A 20,513-nucleotide genomic window follows, 5' to 3' on the forward strand; every position below is an offset into this window, starting at 1 on the left:
TGTCTGGTTCCAAAGTCCTTGCTTTCTCCAGTATGAATGATTCTCTGCACTGGTTGACTGACTGCAAGCCACTAGTTAATTTGTAAAATCATGTTGTTACTGAGACAGTATTTTAGAAGATGGTCGCTCAGTATTATGTTGATTATCATGCAAAAATGGCCACTGATATTAAGATAGTTTTCTTATCAAATGTCTTCGCTCTGCCATGTTCTAAGCTAAGTGCTTCATACACATTACAGCATTCCATTTTTAACTCTCATAACCCTGAAGGATAGAAATTATTATCTTCATTTTGCACATGAGGAAACACAGCCTAGTGCCATTGAGAAGTGTGTCCAGGTGCATGTGGTTGGAAAGTGGCGTGCAGTGACTCAGACACAGGCCAGTCCCCTCCACAGCCTGTCCCTCTGAGCTGCTGTGTGAATGCTCTTCAAATTAAGATCCAAGTCCAAGGATTTTAGTGCTCTTATACCTGACATTAATTACCCAGGCATTTCTAAATATTGTTTCTCAACCACCTCCTGGATTCATAAAAATAAAGTGGTATGTCTGAATAGATAAAATTTTCCCTTGAAATCCTATTAACTTTTTCCAGCAAACTATTACAGAGGGCATTGTACAAGGGTCAAAAAACATTTTTTTTCCCTTGAGGAGGGAGGACTATTTGGGACCTGGTAACCTCACACTAAAATAAACTCCAAAATAAATTTCCCAGTGGGTATGCTGTGTGAATTTCCTTCCTTCCATTTAGTTTTCATGAATTCTATTTCCTGGCATTGAAAACATTCTTTTGAAAAAAAATATTTTTAGGTGAGAAACTTGTAATACTTTTATTACTAATTTGTAAGAAAATCATCTTTTTTTTTCTTGATTATTGTGATTTTATATCTTCTCACTCATAATGGACGTAATATGGCAGAAAATAGGTACAAATCAGGATAGTTCAATTAATGAAAATTTGAGTTTCAATTAAACTGTTTTAAGAAAGTCATGTAGTAATAGGTAACTGATCTTAAAATACCCTAGCACAGAATTTCAAAAATTCCTTATATTCTTTTTCATTAACTGAATATTGCTGTGATTTTAGGTTCTGGTGAAAATTAAATTCGACAGCCTTCTTTTGATTGTTTATCTCAAATGAGGTTGTCAGTACATTTTATAAGTTATATTACTATATTTGAAGTCTGTATTCTAATCCATTCGGATACATTTTTGTGTTTATTCTCTTCTACTTGTATGCTTAGAATTTTTCCTGTTACCTTCTTCTCATTCTCTACTCTTGGTATTACTCATCCTTTAATTATATCCAGTCCCTGAAGCCTTCTAGGCCTTGCTTGTCTACATCCCGCCTACTCTGCCCACACCTGAGCATGTCGGTCTGGGCTGGCATCAGAATCTTAGCCCCTCTGGAATCAACATCCCTGGCAGGCAGTGATGAACGTTTGTGTGTTTGATAGAGGCCACAGGTTATTCAGGGAATCAGGGTGTACATTCTTGTGAATGGTAATATTAGCCAGTTAAACTTAATTCAGGTAGATTTTCAAATCTCCAATTTATTTTACTGCTTTAGAAACAATGTCTGTTATACATTTGAAATACCTTGATGTGGTGGACTTGACACGTTTAATGAAATTGGGGTAAATCTATGTTATTAACATTAAGATTTTTTGATATATTTTGATATTAGTTGGAGTTTGTTTTTAACAATATTTAGCACAAGTTATTTAATATATAGATTGCCATATGTACTGGTGGATAATTAGGGAATGATAGATCTAGCTCTTGAAAGTGCCTCAGTATGAATGCTGCCTAGGAAGTGGGAGAAATACTTTAAAATTAACATGGAAGTAAAAGATAATATATGTGGCCTTTGTGTTTTTAGGTCCTGCGTATCACTTTCACTTTTTTCCGGTTAGAATCCATGGACAATTGTCCACACGAGTTTCTTCAGGTTTATGATGGAGATTCCTCCTCTGCTTTTCAACTTGGAAGATTTTGTGGCTCCAGCCTCCCTCACGAACTCCTCAGCAGTGACAATGCTCTTTATTTTCATCTCTATTCTGAACATTTAAGAAATGGGAGTGGCTTTACAGTAAGATGGGAAACCCAGCAACCAGGTATGTGTGAACCTGGAGAAAAAAAACAAGCAAAATTTTGAGGTTATTAAGTTTTCTTAATCAGTGTTAGACTTTTGGATACATGAGATGTTTTGGGATCTGAAGATATATAATATTTTTAAAATTATTTTATTTTATTCATTTATTTATTTTGAGACAAGGTCTCACTCTGTTGCCCAGGCTGGAGTGTAGTGGCCTGATCACGGCTCACTGCAACCTCGACTTCACCTGCTCAAGTGATCCTCACACCTCAGCTTCCTGAGTACCTGGGACTACAGGTGTGCACCACCACTCCAGGCTAATGTTTTGTGTGCTTTTTGTAGAGACGGAGTTTCTCTATGTTTCCCAGGCTGGTCTCAAACTCCTGCGCTCAAGTGATCCATCTAATTTGGCCTCCCAAAGTGCTGGGATTGCAGGCATGAGCCGCTGTGACCAACCATAATTACTTTAAAATCAAATCAATCTAGAATGAATTAGAATTTATTTTGTGTCTAAAGACAACAAAATAAGCATGAAATAGAACGGATTAAAAAACATGAGTTTAAGTTGGTCCCTTATCAAATTACTGAACAGCCTTTTTATAAGCTCTACTAGTAGTTTACTGCAGAAATATTGAGGACATTATCCACCCCTTCATGTAGTATTCCTTCATCTTAATGATCACTCAATAATTTTTTCTTTTTGTTATTATTTTGTTTTAATTATTCTATTTTCTTTTAAGTTTTTACTATGAAAGTTTTAAACAAATAAAAAGTAAAGAGATCATTATACCAAGCCCCCAATTCATTCATCAATACATCTGTGGATCAATTTCAGCATTTTTCTCATCTTTTTTACTGGTGTTTTTATCTATCCTGATGCTACCTAGGCTTAACTTCTGAAGCTTGAAATCTGAGAGTGTAATTTCAACTTTGTTCTTTCAACAATGTTGGATATTGTGCATTTCCATATAAGTTTTTGAATCAACTTGTCAGTTTTCCCAAAGAATTTTATGGGAATTACATTGAATCTATAATTAACTTTGGAAGAAATGACCTCTTAAAAATATTCAGCCTGCCAATGCATGAAAATAAACTATTTTTAAATTTAGTTCTCTTTTAATTTGTCCTGGCAATGTTTTATAGCTTTCAGTGTCCAAGTATTCCATATCTTTGGTAGATTTATTTATAGATATTTGATTTATTATGCTTAGTGAAATATTAATTTTCTAAAATTTAATTTTTCACTTGTTATGTAAAAATATGTATTTTTTAAATATTTGATTTTGATTCCATATACATTGTTAAATTCATTCATCATCTCTAATTATTTTTTGTAGATTCTTTTGGATTTTTTAAACATACACAATTACATCATCTGTGAATGAAGGATATTTTTCATCTTCCTTTCCAGTCTTTGTAACTATTATTTCTTTTCCTTGACTTACTGCCCTGGCTAGGACCTTCAATACCAAGCCAAATAAAAGTGGTAAAAAGGAAATCCTTGTCTTTTCCCCAGCTGCATGGGGAAATGCTCAATATTTCATTGTTGAATATGATGTTAGCTGTAAGTTTTCAAAGATAACTTTTATCAGATGAAGAGTGTCCTTTCCTATGTCAACTACTATTGCTGTATAACAAATTTCCCACAAATTCAGTGTTGTAGAACATTAATCATTTGACTTTGTTTCTGATCCTGTGGGCCAGGAATTTGGAAAGAACCTAACATGACAGTTGCTTCTTGAAATCTATTCAGCAGTTACAAGCAGGTGTCAGCTGGGACTGTAGCTGTCTAAAGGCTGGACTGGGCTGAATATCCAAGATGGCCTACTCCAATGGCTACCAATTGATGCTGGCTTTCAGTGGGAGTTCAAGTAGGCTATGGACCTGAGTGCCTACATGTGGCTACTCTAAAAAGGTGGCCTTAGAATAGTGAAACTTTTTTCGTGGCAATTGGCTTCTCTCAGAGCAAGCATTACAACAGAACCAGACAGGTGCTGCATGGGATTTTTTCAGGCTACGTTTGGAAGTCATTGTGTTATTTCTGCCATACTCAATGGGTTAAATTAGTCACAAGCTGACCCAAATTCAAGGGGAGGGGACATAGGCCCACTTCTAAGTGGGAGAGGTGTCAGAATTTATAAAGAATTTAAAAAAAACCACACCTTTTGTTCCTAGCTGCCAAGAATTTTTAAAAATCATGAATGAATGTTGAAACATATAAAATATTTTTTCTGACTCTATTGTGGTGATCATATGTTTTTTGTCCTCTATTCTGTGAATATAGTGAGTTAAATTGATTGATTTTGAATGGTAAATCAACTTTGCATTCATCAAATATTTTCCATTTGTTCATGGCAAGTTATGCTTTTTATGCATTGCTAGATTTTATTTGCTAATATATATTTTTAGGATTTTTATATCTGTATTTGGGAGATATTCTTTTGTAATTTTGTCAAGTTACAGGTAATGTCAATCTTTTAAAATTAATAGAAAAATGTCCTCTCTTTTTATATTCTCTGGAAGAATTTGTGTAAGATTGACAATATTTCTTAAGTGTTTGAAATAATTTACCATAAAGTTAATTGAGCCTGCAGGCTTCCTTGTGAGAAGGCTTTAAATTATGATTCAGTGTATTTAATATAGATCTATTCAGACTTTACATTTCTTCTTTTTTCAGTTTTGGTAATTTTTTTCTCAAGAAACTCATCTGTACTTTCAGAATATTTTCTTACTATGTTTTAGTGTTCGTAGGCTCTGTAGTGATGTCTCTTTTCATTCCTGATATTGATAATTTATGTTATCTTTTTTACCTTGATAAGTCTTACTAAGGGTTTGTTAGTTTTACTAACGTCTTCAAAATTCCAACTATTGGCTCCGTTAATGTTTTCTGTTGATTTTTATTTCATTGATTTACCTCATGGTTTTATCATTTTCTTCCCTTGTGTTATTTTGCACTTAATGTACTGTTAACTTTAAAAATTTTTCCTAGCTTCTTGACTTGGGAGCATTGACAAATGAGTTTGAACTTTTTAGAATTTCTAATGTATGCACTAAAACTAATGCATTTTCCTTGGAGAAGTTTTATTTGCATGCCACAGGTTTTAATATGTATGTTTTCATTAGCATTCAGCTGAAAGTATTTTGTCATTTTTATTTTGAATTCTCTGTGACCGTAGGTTTTATTAAAATTATACTGTTTATTTACTGATGTGATCACTAATCATGCAGTATATTATTTCAATCTTTAACATTTGTTGAGATTTACTTCATAGACTAAAGTCTATTTTGGTGCATTTATTGTATGGACAGGAAAGAATGTATATTCTGTAATGGTTAGATGTAGTCCTCTACCTATATTAACTTAGTCAAGTTGGTAAATAGTGTTTTTCAAATATTAAATTTCTTTACTGATTTAAAAAAATATTTGCTTTATTACTTAGTGAGAAAGTTATAGTACGATCTCAAACTATGATTCTAGATTTACCACCTTTTTGTTCTGAAACTTTTGCTTTATATATTTTCTTATATTATTTTTATTTTCTTTTCCCAATATTTCAAGTGTTCATGTTTTTCTAGCTTTATTGGAGCTTAATTGACAAATGAAAGTTATATATATTTAAGATGTACAATGTAATGTTTTGGTATTTTGATCTATGTATACTTGTGAAATGATTACCACAATCAAGCTAACTAATATATCTATCATACATAGTTACCATTTTAGTCAATATGGTGAAAATATTTAAGATCTACTCTCAGTAATTTTCAAGTGTATAATACAATATTGTTAATGATAGTCACCATGCTGTACATTAGATCTCCAGAAGCCATTCATTCCAGAGAACATAAATGTTTTACCCTTTGACCAACATTTCCCTATTGCCCCCACCTCTCAGCTCCTGGCCACCACCATTCTACTTTCTGCTTCTATGAGTTTAACTTTTTTTAGATTTCACATATAAGCGACAGCATGCAGTATTTGTCCTCCTATGTCTGGCTTATTTCACTTAGCATGTCTCCCTGTTTCATCTATGTTGTCACAAATGACAGGATTTCCTTTTCTTTTTAAGGATAAATAATATCCCATTTATGTCTGTGTGTGTGTTTGTGTGTATTTATATATTGCACATTTTCTTTATCCATTTACCTGTTGATGAGCACTTAGACTGATTCCATATCTTGGCTATGGTGAATGTATTGTGAATAATGCTGCAATGAACATGAAAGTGCAGATAGCTCTTCCAGATATTTATTTAATTTTCTGTGGATATATAACCAGAAGTGAGATTGCTGAATCATGTGGTAGCTCTGTGCTTAATTTTTTGAGGAACCTCCATATTGTTTTAAATATGGCTGTACGAGTATACGTTCCACAAGGGTTCCCTTTTCTCCACATCTCATCCATACTTGTTTTCTTTTATCTTCTCGATAATGGCCATTCTAACAAGTATGAGGTGGCATCTTATTGTGGTTTTGATTTGCATTTCCCTGATGATTAGTGATGTTGAGCATTTTCTCATATATTTGTTGGCCATTTGTATGTTTTCTATTGAGAAATGTCTATTTGGATCCTTTGCCCATTTTTAAGATTGGGTTAGTTTGTTTTGTTGATATTGAGTTGAGTTTTTTTATATATTTCAGTTGTGCTTTTGTGGTCATATCCAAAAAAATCACTACTCAGACTAATGTCATAGGGCTTTTCCTGTATGTTTTCCTGGATTAGTTCTTCAGTTTTAGGCCTTACGTTTAAGTCTTTAATTTTGAGTCGACTTTGTATGTGGTGTGGGATAAGGGTTCAGTTTCATTTTTCTGCAAATGGATATCCAGTTTTCTCAGCACCATTTATTATAGACTATCCTTTACATGTTGTGTGTTCTTGCCATGTTTGTCAAAAATCAATTCAGCATAATGTATGGACTTATTTCTGGGCTCTCTGTTCTGGTCTTATCTGTTTTTAATGCCAATACCATACTGTTTTGATTACTACAGTTTTGTAATATATTTTAAAATCAGGTAGTGTATTTTTATTTCAAATATATTTTTAAATCAGGATGCCTCCAGATTTCTTCTTTTTGCTCAAGATTGCTTTAGCTATTTGGGGGTCTTTTGTTGTTTCATATGAATTATAGGATTATTTTTCTATTTTGTGAAAAATACCATTGGAATTCTGTTAGAGATGGCATTGAATCTGTAGACTGCTTTGCATAGTATGGACATTTTAACACTATTCTTTCAATTTGTGAACACCAAATATTTTCTTTTTTTCATTAATGTGGTATAGTTTTCAAAATACAGATATTTCACTTTCTTGGTTAAATTCATTCCTAAGTATTTAACTTTTTGACACTATTGTAAATGGGATTTTCTTCTTAATTTCCTTTTTGTATAGTTAGTTGTTAATGTATAGAAATGCAACTAATTTTATATGTTGATTTTATATCCTGTAACTTTACTGAATTAGTTTGTTCATTTATTAGTTCTAAAAGTATTTTGTTGGAGTCTTTAGGGTATTCTATGTATGAAAGATCATGCCATTTGCAAACAGACCATTTTACATTCTAATGGGATCATTTTTCTTCAGCCTGAAGAACACATTTTAATATTTCTCACAGAGCATGTCTGTTGAAGTCAGATTCCCTCAGCTTTTGTTTAAGAATGCATTTTTCATCTTAATTTTTGAAGGATATTATTACACATAGAATTTTAGGTTGACCATTTCCTATTAGCTCTCTAAGAATGCCACATCAGTGTCTTGTAACTTCCATAATTTTTTGGGGGAGAGGAACCTCAGCAGTAATTCTTGTTGTTCTCCTGAAGATAATGTGTCTTTTTCTCCCCTCTCACTGATTATTTTGTGTGTTTATATTTAATTTTTCACAACTTGATTATGACATATCTAGATCTGGTTTTCTCTGTGTTTGTCCTGCTTGAGAGTCACTGAGAGTTTTGAATCTATAGGTTGCTTTCTTTTATACAATTTTGAAAAATTACAGCCAATATTTTTTCAAATTTTTCTTCTCTTCTCCTTCTCTTTCTCTTTCTTCTTCTTCTGAGACTCAAATTACACATATGCTGAAGGTTTTGACTGTTTCTAATAGTTCTTATGGTTTTATATACTTGCCTTCTTTTTTTTCTTTGATTCTATTTGGTTATTTTGTTTTGGAAAGTCTGTAAATAGTGTTGAAATGTTCTTCAACTATTTTGTCAACCTTTTCCTCTAACTTTTATCATAGTTATTTTGGAGTCATTGTTTGGTAGCCTCAGTATCTGGAATGTTTCTGGCTTTGCTCAGATTGCCTGTTTTATTTATTATTATTATTATTTTTTTTTACTACTTCCTCACAGGCCTAGTCAGTTTTTATTGTGAGCAGGACATTATACGTGATATGTTGCAGGGGTTCTGGATTATATTATCTTCCTCTCAGAAGGGTTGGGTTTTGTTCTAGCAGGCACTTATGTTCCTGGCAGATCACTTTCATTCAATCAAGGCTTGAATTTACAGGGGACCTATTTCAAATTTTCCATGAATCCTGGTGGATTGCCATATTTCCTAGAACATGAATCTTACTCCTGTAGCATACTTTTCTCATGTTTCAATGTTTTCACAAAAGTATCTCCTTTCTGACTGAATGAGGCAACACATCCCTTCAATATTTATTATGCAGTCTCTCTTCAATTCTTAGCAACCTTCCTCCCCCTGAAACTGTTCTCTGTTAGACCTGCCATCTTCTCTGTGCATTTCCAGCTTGCGAGTGAGCTAAGGACCCAAGGAAATGCCTGTACATTTTTGAGGTGCCATTTCCATGCAGGTGCTTTCCTTATAGTATGCAGCTCCAAAACCCCCAGATGCTTTGGTAGCCCTAAATCATGAGTTGTTTGTTTACCGTAGCAAGGGTGTTGCTGTCTCCTTGGCCTTCACTTCTTTGAATTCTTGAGTGTGTATGGGACATACTTCATATGCTTCTTTTTTCAGAGATTACAGTCCTTTGCTGTTTGTTCTCAATGCCCAAAAATGATAAAAACTAAAACAAACAAGCAATAATTCCTTGCTATTATCAAACATTAATCATTGTTCATTTTTTCTTAAGTGAGAGCAAGTTTATTAAGAAATAAAAGAATGGCTACTCCATAACCAAAGCAGTGACATGGACTGCTTGACTAAGTATACTTACAGTTATTCTGTGATTATTTGCTAAACAAGGAGTGAATTATTCATCAGTTTTCTGGGTAAGAGGTGGGCAATTCCTGGAACTGAGGGTTCCTCTTCTTTTTAGACCATATGGGGTGACTTCCTGATGTTGCCATGGCATTTATAAACTGTAATGGCACTGGTAGGAGGGTCTTTTAGCATGCTAATGCACTATAATTAGCATATAGTGAGCAGTGAGGATGACCAGAGGTCACTTTCCTCACCATCTTGGTTTTGATGGTTTTTGACTGGCTTCTTTACTTCATCCTGTTTTATCAGCAAGGTCTTTGCGACCTATATCTCGTGCCGACCTCCTATCTCACCCCGTGACTATGAATACCTTAAACTCCTGGAAATGCATAGTAGGTCTCAGCCTTATTTTATCCAGCCCCTATTCAAGATGGAGTTGCTCTGGTTTGAATGCCTATGGTTTATTACCCGACTCCCTTTTACAAGGGGACCTTTAATCCTAAGGGTTGTAGAGGGACGACGGTCCATTTTCTGTAACTCCTTCAGGATGAATAGGGGTGATGATATTCCTGCCTAACTGTTAGGGTCTCTTGTATTCAGGGTAGAGAGGAGCTTAGTCAGAAAGCGTCAGTATGATGAGGCCCATTCACAACTCTGATAAAAGGTGATATCCACAGTCGGCCAATTGGTGCTGCAGTCTGTTTCCTATGGGTCAGGGGTTTCCTCCGTATCGTCCCTATGGGGTTTGCCAGGAAGATGTTACCAGAAAGGAGTCCTTATCTAGACCCCAAGGGAGGGTTCTTGGACCTTGCACAAGAAAGAATTTTGGGCGAGTCCACACAGTAAAGTGAAAGCAAGTTTATTAAGAAAGTAAAGGAATAAAGAATGGCTACTCCATAGGCAGAGCAGCCCATTGTTCAAATTTATTTGTGAAAGAAATGGGTTGTTTGTTCTGTAGATCATCCCACATCTTGGATTTTGCTGTTTATATTCTACATGCAATTTGTCATGTTGTTTGTAAACTGGTACTTATACCAAAAACTTTGGTTAAATCCAGGGGCTTTTATTTGGTAAAAATTAATCTTTTCAGGAGATACATGAAATCTGCTTTTCTATTATGATGTTAACATTGGTCAGAGTCTTCTGATCTCCTCAGGTTGAACTTCCCATTAAAAGCCTCTTTTGCACTTTCTCTAATGGTTTTAGCATGCTTTAGGTTCATTATTTAGATGAGTTACTCATTGAGACCTACAACATGATAATAGTTTGATTTTATTATTTCTTCTTTATTTATTTGTTATTTGAAGTTCTTTAATGGAATAGAACTTACTCATATCAGCTATTTGGTTGCTCTCATACAGAGATCATGTAGGAAAGGTAGGATAAATGCTTGATTTTCTCTCTTTTTCTTTTTTTAAACAGTATTCAAATTAATAACTTGGTTCCTTAGCATTCTTCAAAATGGTCACTTATTCTATTTTATTTTGTTTTGTTTTTGATATCTGTACATTTATATATTATATCACATTTGATGTGCTTTAATCAATTCTAGGCATTTAAAAATGTTTCATTTTTCTGTATTTTGTTTGTTACGTTTGTTAATAATTTGTTTTCAAAACTCTGGAAAATTTTCCAGTTAGTTTCTAAACTTCTTTAACCAAACTCCAGTTACCTTTGAAAGATTCTTTGTTTTCTGGTCAGAAAAGATGTTCTAGGCTCTTCTTGCACATTATTTACTCTCAGGACTGAAAACCCTGATTTCCCTAAAGAGCTCCGACTCTTTCTATGGGAAATGGTATTTAGATCTCACAATCTGGGTGTTACGGATGGCGGGGTGTGTCATCGTCCCTTGACCTTTCAGGGGACAGAATTAGAACACACTTTCTTCTTGTTTTTAAAGAAAAAATACACTATATATTCATAATGATCTCATGCTATATTGGAATATTGAGATTACAGAGTTGCATTTTTTTTTTTTACTTTACATTTGTACCTCTTCTCTCATACAGTAAAAATCTTGGTTCCCAATGACACGAACATATTATTTACGTACTTAGTCCTACTGTACACACTTTCAAAATAACAATACTAATATTATTACTAATAGTGTGATAACTGGAAGCCATTTAAGATTTCTTTGCTCTTTTTTGTGTATTTAAAATATGTTTTACTTGAGTGGTATAGTCAAATTACAGTGTTTAAGGTCCCTTGGAATATTTCTACCTCTATGGCTGTCAGCTCAATGCAATTATTTCATCAGTTTCACTTCAGTTGTGATTTTAAAGATTTTTTTCATTTTTCTCAAATTTTGCTTTATAATTATGTAAAATATATTTATAGTTCCAAAGCCAAATCAATGGGCGTGGTAGATTAAGAGAGGTCTAGCTTTTTTTTTCCTGTCCCTTCTACTCTGTTCTTTCTCCCCCATTAGAGAACAGTTTTTATTAGTTTTTGATTTATCCTTCTATTTAAAAATTAAGCAAATGATCTCATATAATTGTATTTTCCTCTGTCTTACATAAAAGGGAGCATAACATACACACTGTTCTATAGTTTGCTTTTTTTCACTTCATATATCCTGGAGATTACTCCATAATCAGAGCGTAGTATGCCACTATGTGATGTCTCATTTTCTGTTCAATCAATACTCTATTGACGGACATTTGGCTTGTTTCCAGTCCTTTGGCCATTTTCTTTTTAGTCTTTTATTTTTTATTTTTGAGACAGGGTGAGATCATGGCTCACAGCAGCCTCAACCTCCCAGGCTCAAGTGATCCTCCTGCCTCAGTCTCCCCAATAGCTGGGACTACAGACACATACCACCATACCCAGCTAATTTTTATTTTTTTATTTTTTGTAGTGATGGGGTCTCCCCATGTTGCCCAGGCTGTTCTTAAACTGGGCTCAAATGATATTCCTGCCTCGGCCTCCCAAAGTGCTGGGACTACAAGCATGAGACACCACACTCGGTCTTGTTTCCAATCTTTTAGAATTCCAAATGGTACTGCAACAAAATACCTTATTCACTTGTCATATTGTACTTTTGCCAATGTACCTTTGGGATATCTTTCCAAAGGTAGTATTGTTTGGTCAAAAAAAAAAATGAAATGCATACGTTTTTGTGAGGTATTGCTATATTGTCTTAGGTAGCGATTGTACCATCTTGCATTCTCTAGCAATGTGTGAGAATGCCTATGTCCCCACAGCCTCCCCAATAATTTGTTTTCAAAAATCTGGATTTTTAACATTCTGAGGGGTAAGAAATGGCATCTCAGTGAAGGTTTTATTTGCACCTTCTTTGTGATGAGTGAGGTTGAACATCCTTTCATATGTTTAAGGGACATCTGAACTTTTTTCAGTGTACTCTACTCATGTCTCTATTCTTTTTAGAAGTTCTGTATATTTTAGGATAATAACTCTTTGTTGCATATTGCATTTTTTCTTATTTTGTCATTAATCTTTTACTTTGCTTATGGTATTTTCTGCATTTAAAACTGGTAACTTTTAAAGTATTACACTGGGAAATGCCTCTTTTTCTGAGGAACTGAGATGTTTTCTCAGTAGGAACAATGAGACTCATGGAACTAATTTGTTTCATTTTTTACTTTGGCAGCAAAATTTTTATTTGAACAACCTGTATAGCTATGTAAATTTCATATCTTACACATCTAAAATGTTACCTATCTCACTTATTTCTGATGTCTGTATTACTACAGTCTAGATTTTTATTATTTAGTGTTTCTATCAATTGATTTACAGTAGCATTTCTCATAGAAATCTAAGCCACTATAGAGTCTTTGTTAAGTAAATGTGGGTATTAATGAAGAACAGGTTTTTCCAGTCACTGGTCAGCAACGTAAGGGGGCTGGTGTGGTATAATGAGGATGGTAGTGGGGTCAGCATCAGAAAGCCTAGCTCAGTCCCTCACTTGCTCCATTCTTGGAACAGTGGCTGGATCACTACAGACATTTGAATTTTTTCATTTATAAAATGAAGTTTTTAACTATATGATAGTATTAAGAAACTTTCTCAAATGAAAATTATGTAGTGCTTAACCATTTTAATATGCAAAGTGATCTGGGTTGCTGGAACACATAGAGGTTGGCAGAAGTTCTGGAATTCTTTACAACTTCACATACAGAAGTTAATATCCTCAAAGTGAAAAAGATAACTCTGCAATCCTGGTATTCATCCCTCAGATGGTTCAGCCCTGTTTAAATTGTGTCAGCATGTGATGGCTCACAAGCACAGAGCTTGACACATGGGTGATTCATTTATTTATCAATTGATACTTCTAGACTTGTAACTTTATAAAACTGGAAAATGTAAGTCTTGTTTAATTTATGAGGGTGTCTAAAACTGCTCATAGTTATTTAAACAAAGTTTGGCTTCTTACGCCAAGGGCTCTGATCATTCTCCATAAATTATAACATCTATACAAATGTAACATTATTTTCCCTCTTATTTTAGAGTGTGGAGGTATACTGACTGGTCCTTACGGTTCTATTAAGTCTCCGGGGTATCCTGGAAACTACCCCCCAGGAAGAGATTGTGTCTGGATTGTTGTAACTAGTCCTGACCTCCTGGTAACATTTACTTTTGGGACCTTGAGCCTTGAGCACCATGATGACTGCAACAAAGATTACCTTGAGGTAAATAATTATATTTAGATAGAACATATCACAATATGATTAGGACTCAGGGCACTATGGTCTAGCCGTGCCCATGGATGACCCCAAAAATATTAGCAGTAGTTAGGTGTGTTTCTCAATAGTCAGTCAATATATAACTCTTGCAAAGGCTCTATTTTTAATTGTGCCTGTTTGTTGCTTCTTCTTCTGGGTTCCATTTGAATCTGGGAAACAGATTACCTTGCCCTGCTATGGTGTTACCTGGAAGCCCACACCCCTGCCATGAGAATGCAGAATTTATGAAAAAAACACTCAGTAATAGCCATCTCCTTCAATGCAGACTCAAACCTTCAGTTGTCTGTGGTAAACTGGCAAGGTCTTTCACAACTTAACTGTAGTATTCCATGAAGAGGCCGGGCGTGGTGGCTCAATCCTGAAATCCCAGCACTTTGGGAGGCCAAGGTGGGCAGATCACTTGAGGTTAGGAGTTGGAGACAGCCTGGCCAACGTGGTGAAAAACCATCTCTATTAAAAATACAAAAACTAGCTGGGCAAGGTGGCGGGTGCCTGTAACCCCAGCTACTTGTGAGTCTGAGGCAGGAGAATCGTTTGGACCCGGGAGGCGGAGGTTGCAGTGAGCTGAGATCGTGCCACTGCACTCCAGCCTGGGTGACAGAGTGGGGCTCTGTCTAAAAAAAAAAAATGAAAAAGAATAATAATAGTGATTGTGTTGAGCTGGGTTAGGTTCCTGGAATAAATTAATCATTATTACTGAGAGGAGAGGTATCAGCCGAAGCTCCTTCTGCCTACCCGTTAGTAAAAGATTAAAATATGGAGGAGGAGAAAAGGCTCTTATATTCAAATGCCATTTGTACATAGGTGCATCAAAAAGTGTTGCTCTTCATTTGTAGACTGACAAGATAATGAAGAAGATTGAGTTCCTAGGTTGTCCTGTATTTTTTATCATCATAAATCTCAGCCCCTTGCAGTAGTGCTAAAAAGACAATATGCATTTCCAAGTCCATTAGAGAGGAATGGAGTTCAATGGAATTATTCATAAAGGATAGAAGGATGTGGTGTCAAAAAGGGGCTCCGCAAGTAAAAGTCATTAGTAATTCAGCAATAATGGATTTGAAACCTTTGGGAATGACTGGAAGATCTGTCTCTCTCTGGAAAATTTCTGCAAAATGGTCATTTAAATGTTGACAGAAAAGTGAGTTAACTTGAAATTAATTTTCAATAAATTCTATCAAGTTAAAATTAGAGGCTTTAAAAAATTCCTACACATTCATTTCTGGAGACCATATGATAGAAAATGTCAACCACTCTGACAATATTGAAATGTCTCTCATTTCTCTTTAAACTACAGTATTTCAGAGAACCAGTTCAATATTAGAATAAAGTAATGCTGCCATATAACTTTGATCCCAGTAAGAAAAGTAATTTGAATAGACAAAATTGACCATATTAAAATATTCTTTAGTTCATTGACTCCTCGGTGGTCTATATAGTATAGAATTTGCAATTACAACAGAATTATAGAGAGATTGACATGATTACATAATAGATTAAAAACCAACAATTAAAAAAGGATTTCTAAGGTCACATCATTATCATTGTAGTACTTACTTACTATCGAAGTTGCATTTTTAAATTCACTAACCTGTCTTTATGTTGTGTCTAATCTGATGGCACTTCCTCTCTACCTTTGATCCTTCTGAAAACCTGGACCGAGTTATGAATCAATTGGCATCAATAGTGTTCATTCTTCTGTTTTCTTTGCTCATATTCATTTTCTTCTAGATCACTAAGAATTATAATGAAAAAAAATCAAAGGGGAAAGATATTTGATTAGTTACATCATGAGAAAAATTCAAACTGTATGTCCAGCCTTGGAACTGAAATCCAGTCACAGGCCACGTGCGGTGGCTCATGACTGTAATCCCAGCACTTTGGGAGGCTGAGACGGGCAGATCATGAGGTCAAGAGATTGAGACCATCCTGGCCAACACGGTGAAACCCCATCTCTACTAAAAATACAACAAATAGCTGGGCGTGGTGGCAGGTGCCTGTAGTCCCAGCTACTTGGGAGGCTAAGGCAGGAGAATTGCTTGAACCTGGGAGGTGGAGGTTGCAGTCAGCTGAGATCGTGCCACTGCACTCCAGCCTGGTGACAGAGCAAGACTCCATCTCAAAAAAAAAAAAAAAAATTCAGATAGAGAGAAGGCATTGGGGTGATGGGAGAAGGAGACACCCTTTGCTGAACCTCAGCCGTGAGTTAGATTTGGATGTGATGGGGAAACTTCCTTGAGCGATCACTGTTAAATGACAGATTTTATGAAGTTAATATCCAAAGTGACCTAGTTTGTTAAAAATCTGACGACTTCGAGCTTAATGATTCATCCTTTTGTTTTAGATTCGAGATGGTCCTTTGTATCAGGACCCCCTTCTTGGGAGGTTCTGCACCACTTTCTCTGTCCCTCCGCTCCAGACTACTGGCCCCTTTGCCAGAATTCACTTCCATTCAGACTCCCAGATTAGTGACCAAGGCTTCCATATCACCTACTTAACATCACCTTGTAAGTAACCTACCAGTTGGGAGCTTGAGAGGGATTTGAAGGCCAATGCTATGCTTAAATCTGTTTTATATTTTAATGTGATTCAGAGGATGACTGACTGTCTTAGACCAAGAATATTTCTTTATAAATATTTCTCTCATGGCTTCAGATTTTTTCTTTATCTTCCCAGTGCTCTATTATTAATACTGCAATACCCTTTGATCCCTAAATTATGGGATCCACATCATGATAAAGATGTATGAGGCACCCAAACTTAAATAATTCAGGGTACCAGGTCCCTCGTGGTGTTTGATGTTTAGTTGTGAGAGAGGTTTGTGCATGTGAGCAGTGCCGTCTCTCTGGATTTTATCCTCGGATCAAGTCCAGCTGCACAGGGGCTGGAGCTGGCTTCCAGCATCACTGTGTCCCAGACTCTAGAGCTTCACTTCCAGCCAAATACTATTAGCTGTTAGGACCTCACTTGCTTTGATACCTTAAAACAAACAAACAAACAACAAAACACAGGAAATACTCTATGATTTGGGTTTTTTTAGGGAAGTGGAGGATTTTGTTTATGACATCTATTATTGTGCCGTTAATAAGCGTTCCCAGAAAAAGTACCTTTTAAGTTTCAATATCAGGAAGAGTAACAATGAACATCTTTACTTGTCCCTTCTTCATTTCCTTTTCTTTCCATGGAATCTGGTGCCAACCTCCTGTTCCCCTTTCAATTGTTTTCTGTGCAAATCAACTCCCCCTGGCTACATCTTGCTATTCTGTGTTCATTTTTTCTTTAATCTGCTTCATGTATACAGTTATGTAGTTTATTTTGTTACATGTTTTTAATAACCATCTCAAATCTTATTGGAATTAAACAGAGCATTAATGTATGTAAAAAGCAACTTATAGAAGAGAATGGTAGATTGGAAGCTAGATCACACATCTCTGCATCTATTTCTTTAGCCACTACAGGGATGTCCCACAACACATCAAACTGAAAATCTTAAAATTAGAGGCACAAGCCTATAGAGGGTGAATAAAGTGGGTATGTGCTTGTCTGTGTGTCTGTGTGTAAATTTTTAGAAATTGGATCCAATGCCTGCAAGCCAGAGAAATGCCATTGCCGTAACCTGTTCTTCTCTTCCCTGTTCTTAGCGGATCTGCATTGTGGTGGGGACTACACGGAACCAGAGGGTGAACTCTTCCTGCCTGAATTGCCTGGGACTTTCACTCACACCAGGCAATGCGTCTATATGATAAAGCAGCCCCAGGGAGAACAAATACAAATCAACTTCACCCACGTGGAGCTGCAATGCCAGAGTGACAGTCCTCAGAATTACATTGAGGTAACTTTTACTACTCAATCTCCCTTAGATGACATTCACCAACATTTTTATATTCTGCAGAGTGGTGATCTTCAAAAGATTGTTGGGCCACCAGCAGCCAGAACACCTGAGAGCTTGTTAGAAATACAATAATAACTAAGCTCTAATGACTAAGGTGCAGGCAAATAAGGCTGATAGGATGTACTAATAAGATACAGATTTATTATCTAGAATAATTAATACAGGAAAGAAATCAACCCAGGAAAGTGAAGGGATTTGCCCGGATGACCCAGCTAGTCAGTGCTAATAAAGTTTAAGTGTTGAATGACCCTTGTTTTGGAGGTTAGGGTTTTTCCTTCCTTTATTTTGCTTGCTGTCCTCCAGAAATCTTTAATTTTGATTTAAGTGTGGGTAATGATTGTAATACAGGGAATATTTGAAACAGAGACAGGCTGTTTTTGTTTGCTGGGCCTGGTATTTCTTATGCTAAATTATTGGTCAAGCCACAAATTAAAGTGTTGAGCAAGATAAAACATTGTTTTTTGGGCATAATCATTTTACATAAACTAGAGAAGAATTTACAATTTTGTTTGTTTGTGCAAGTTAAATCCATTTATTCATCCAGGAAAAACCCATGTGACCTCCTGTCCTCTTCTACATTTAGACAGAGGAAACAGAACTTTAGCATAAGATCTAGCTAGACTTAGTTGAAGTGCATTGACCATAGCACTACAGCAGTATGTATGTATGTATGTATGTATGTATGTATGTATTTTTTTTGAGACAGAGTTTTGCTCTTGTTGCCCAGGCTAGAGTACAATGGCATGATCTTGGCTCACCGCAACCTCTGCCTCCTGAGTTCAAGCAATTCTCCTGCCTCAACCTCCTGAGTAGCTGGGATTACAGGCATGTGCCACCACGCCCAGCTAATTTTGTATTTTTAGTAGAGATGAGGTTTCTCCATGTTGGGCAGGCTGGTCTGAAACTCCCAACCTCAGGTGATCCTCCCGCCTCAGCCTCCCAAAGTGCTGGGATTATAGGCATGAGCTACCACACCCAGCCTGCATTTTTTTAAATCCAGAAATTTTTATTTCAGATCATTTCAGAATGGGTATATTTATTCAATTTAGGTTTTCCAAAGTCTCTTATAAAGTATATTAAAGTTTTACACTATGGAAGATTTTCAAATATTTTTATGTAAATCAAAATTAAATTATTAACTCCTTTTTTTTAACTTTTGAGAACAGCAAAAATAGCTTTCAATTAGAGAGTGCTTTCTATACTCCAGGCACTATTATAAGACTTTAAAATAGTATAACAAATTAAATAGATAATGATTATTGTCGGCTTACTGCCTGCCATGTGTGGTAAGTGCTTTTCGTGAGTTATTTCATTGAATCCTCTCAACAACCATTATTATTTCTGTTTTAATCTTAGGAAACTGTAGCCCAGAGAAGTTACTTGTCCATAGTTACATGTCTAGCAAGTAATGGAGCTGGGATTCAAATTTAGGAGATCTAGTTATACTGATCTTCAGTAAGAACAGAAATGCAATTGTGTGGCTTTGACTACAAGAGGTGTCTCATCTTCCATAGGGAGGAAGGTCTTGTGAATTACCCAATTCCATACCTGGCTCTCTGATCACGAGACGAAAACATGAAGCCAAGCATCATGCTTTTCTCAGATACGCAAGAATGTAACTATAATTTTCAGGGAAATTTGGGGCCCTTTCTATTAAAGCCTTCATGGTGATTCTGTGGTTCTAAAGAACTATCCGTACCTCTGAATGGTTCATCCTCTCAGGCTTTGCAGAACACTAGAACTGAATTTCAGTGAGCGGTTCCATGAACTCCTCTGAATTGTTCTGAAAAGTTCGCACAAAAAATCATAAAACTGGCTTTGGAAGATTTAATTTCATAAACCAGAATGGTGGAATGTTTTGTAGCCAGAAGGGGATTAAAGTTAGTTCACCTAACTTCTTATTTTAGTTCATTTGTCAGATGACCGTATAACCTTGGACAATTCTTTATCTGGATCTTTCAGTTCCTACTTCACTAAGATGTCCTATCTATTTCTCTAAACTTTGGGGGTAAAATCAAGGAAATAAATGATAAAAGAAGCTTGAAGTGTTAAAAAGATAATGCAACTGCAAGGTTTTTCTGGAACAAAGTTTTAACTCTAGCTTTGAATTTATCAGTTCAGAGACAGCCGATGTGGCTGTCACAGTTGGCCAGCGAGGTATCTACATTCTGATGTAACCACGTATCCTCAAAGTCTTGACCAAATTTCCCTCAAGAATAGTTGATGGAAAAAAAAAAAAACTGTATTATTCAGAAGGACAGGTCATGTTTGGTGATTTAAATATTAATAGTTAGATAGATTTTTCTATTATATCTTTGACCAACCAACCTAAAGGAATACAGCCAGTCAACGTGTAGAATTTTGGCATCAGCAAGGACCTTAATTTTACAAATGAGAAAATTGAGGCTCACAAAGGTCAAACTCTAGTTATTGTCAAAGTAGAACTTAGATGTACCTCTATGAGATTCTAGATAGACATACATTGACTTTGGTTAAAGCTCTTGTCTTTAAATCATCTCTATCCATTGGGAAAATTTGTGAACTGAACCCATTTTCTAAAAAGAATGTTCACTTCTCTTGTTGTTCTTCAGATAGTGGTCATAGAAGAAAGTGATACAGGAACCAAATTCTAATGACATTATTATGACTCAATATATTGTT

At 35.6% G+C, this 20,513-nt stretch overlaps 1 protein-coding gene across 1 annotated transcript in view; it reads left to right on the plus strand.

Annotated features, from left to right (window-relative positions):
• The window catches only part of CUBN (cubilin), a 301,694-nt gene that overhangs the window by 27,370 nt on the left and 253,811 nt on the right, over positions 1-20,513 (plus strand). Inside the window, exons 14-17 of the mRNA XM_003257683.2 lie at positions 1,883-2,117; positions 13,728-13,909; positions 16,305-16,467; positions 17,602-17,792. Of these exons, the coding sequence (XP_003257731.2) occupies positions 1,883-2,117; positions 13,728-13,909; positions 16,305-16,467; positions 17,602-17,792 (771 nt within the window). The remainder of the gene's footprint in view (positions 1-1,882; positions 2,118-13,727; positions 13,910-16,304; positions 16,468-17,601; positions 17,793-20,513) is intronic.

Source organism: Nomascus leucogenys, chromosome 9 (assembly GCF_006542625.1).
Source record: "Nomascus leucogenys isolate Asia chromosome 9, Asia_NLE_v1, whole genome shotgun sequence".
In the NCBI taxonomy this organism is placed as follows: domain Eukaryota; kingdom Metazoa; phylum Chordata; class Mammalia; order Primates; family Hylobatidae; genus Nomascus; species Nomascus leucogenys.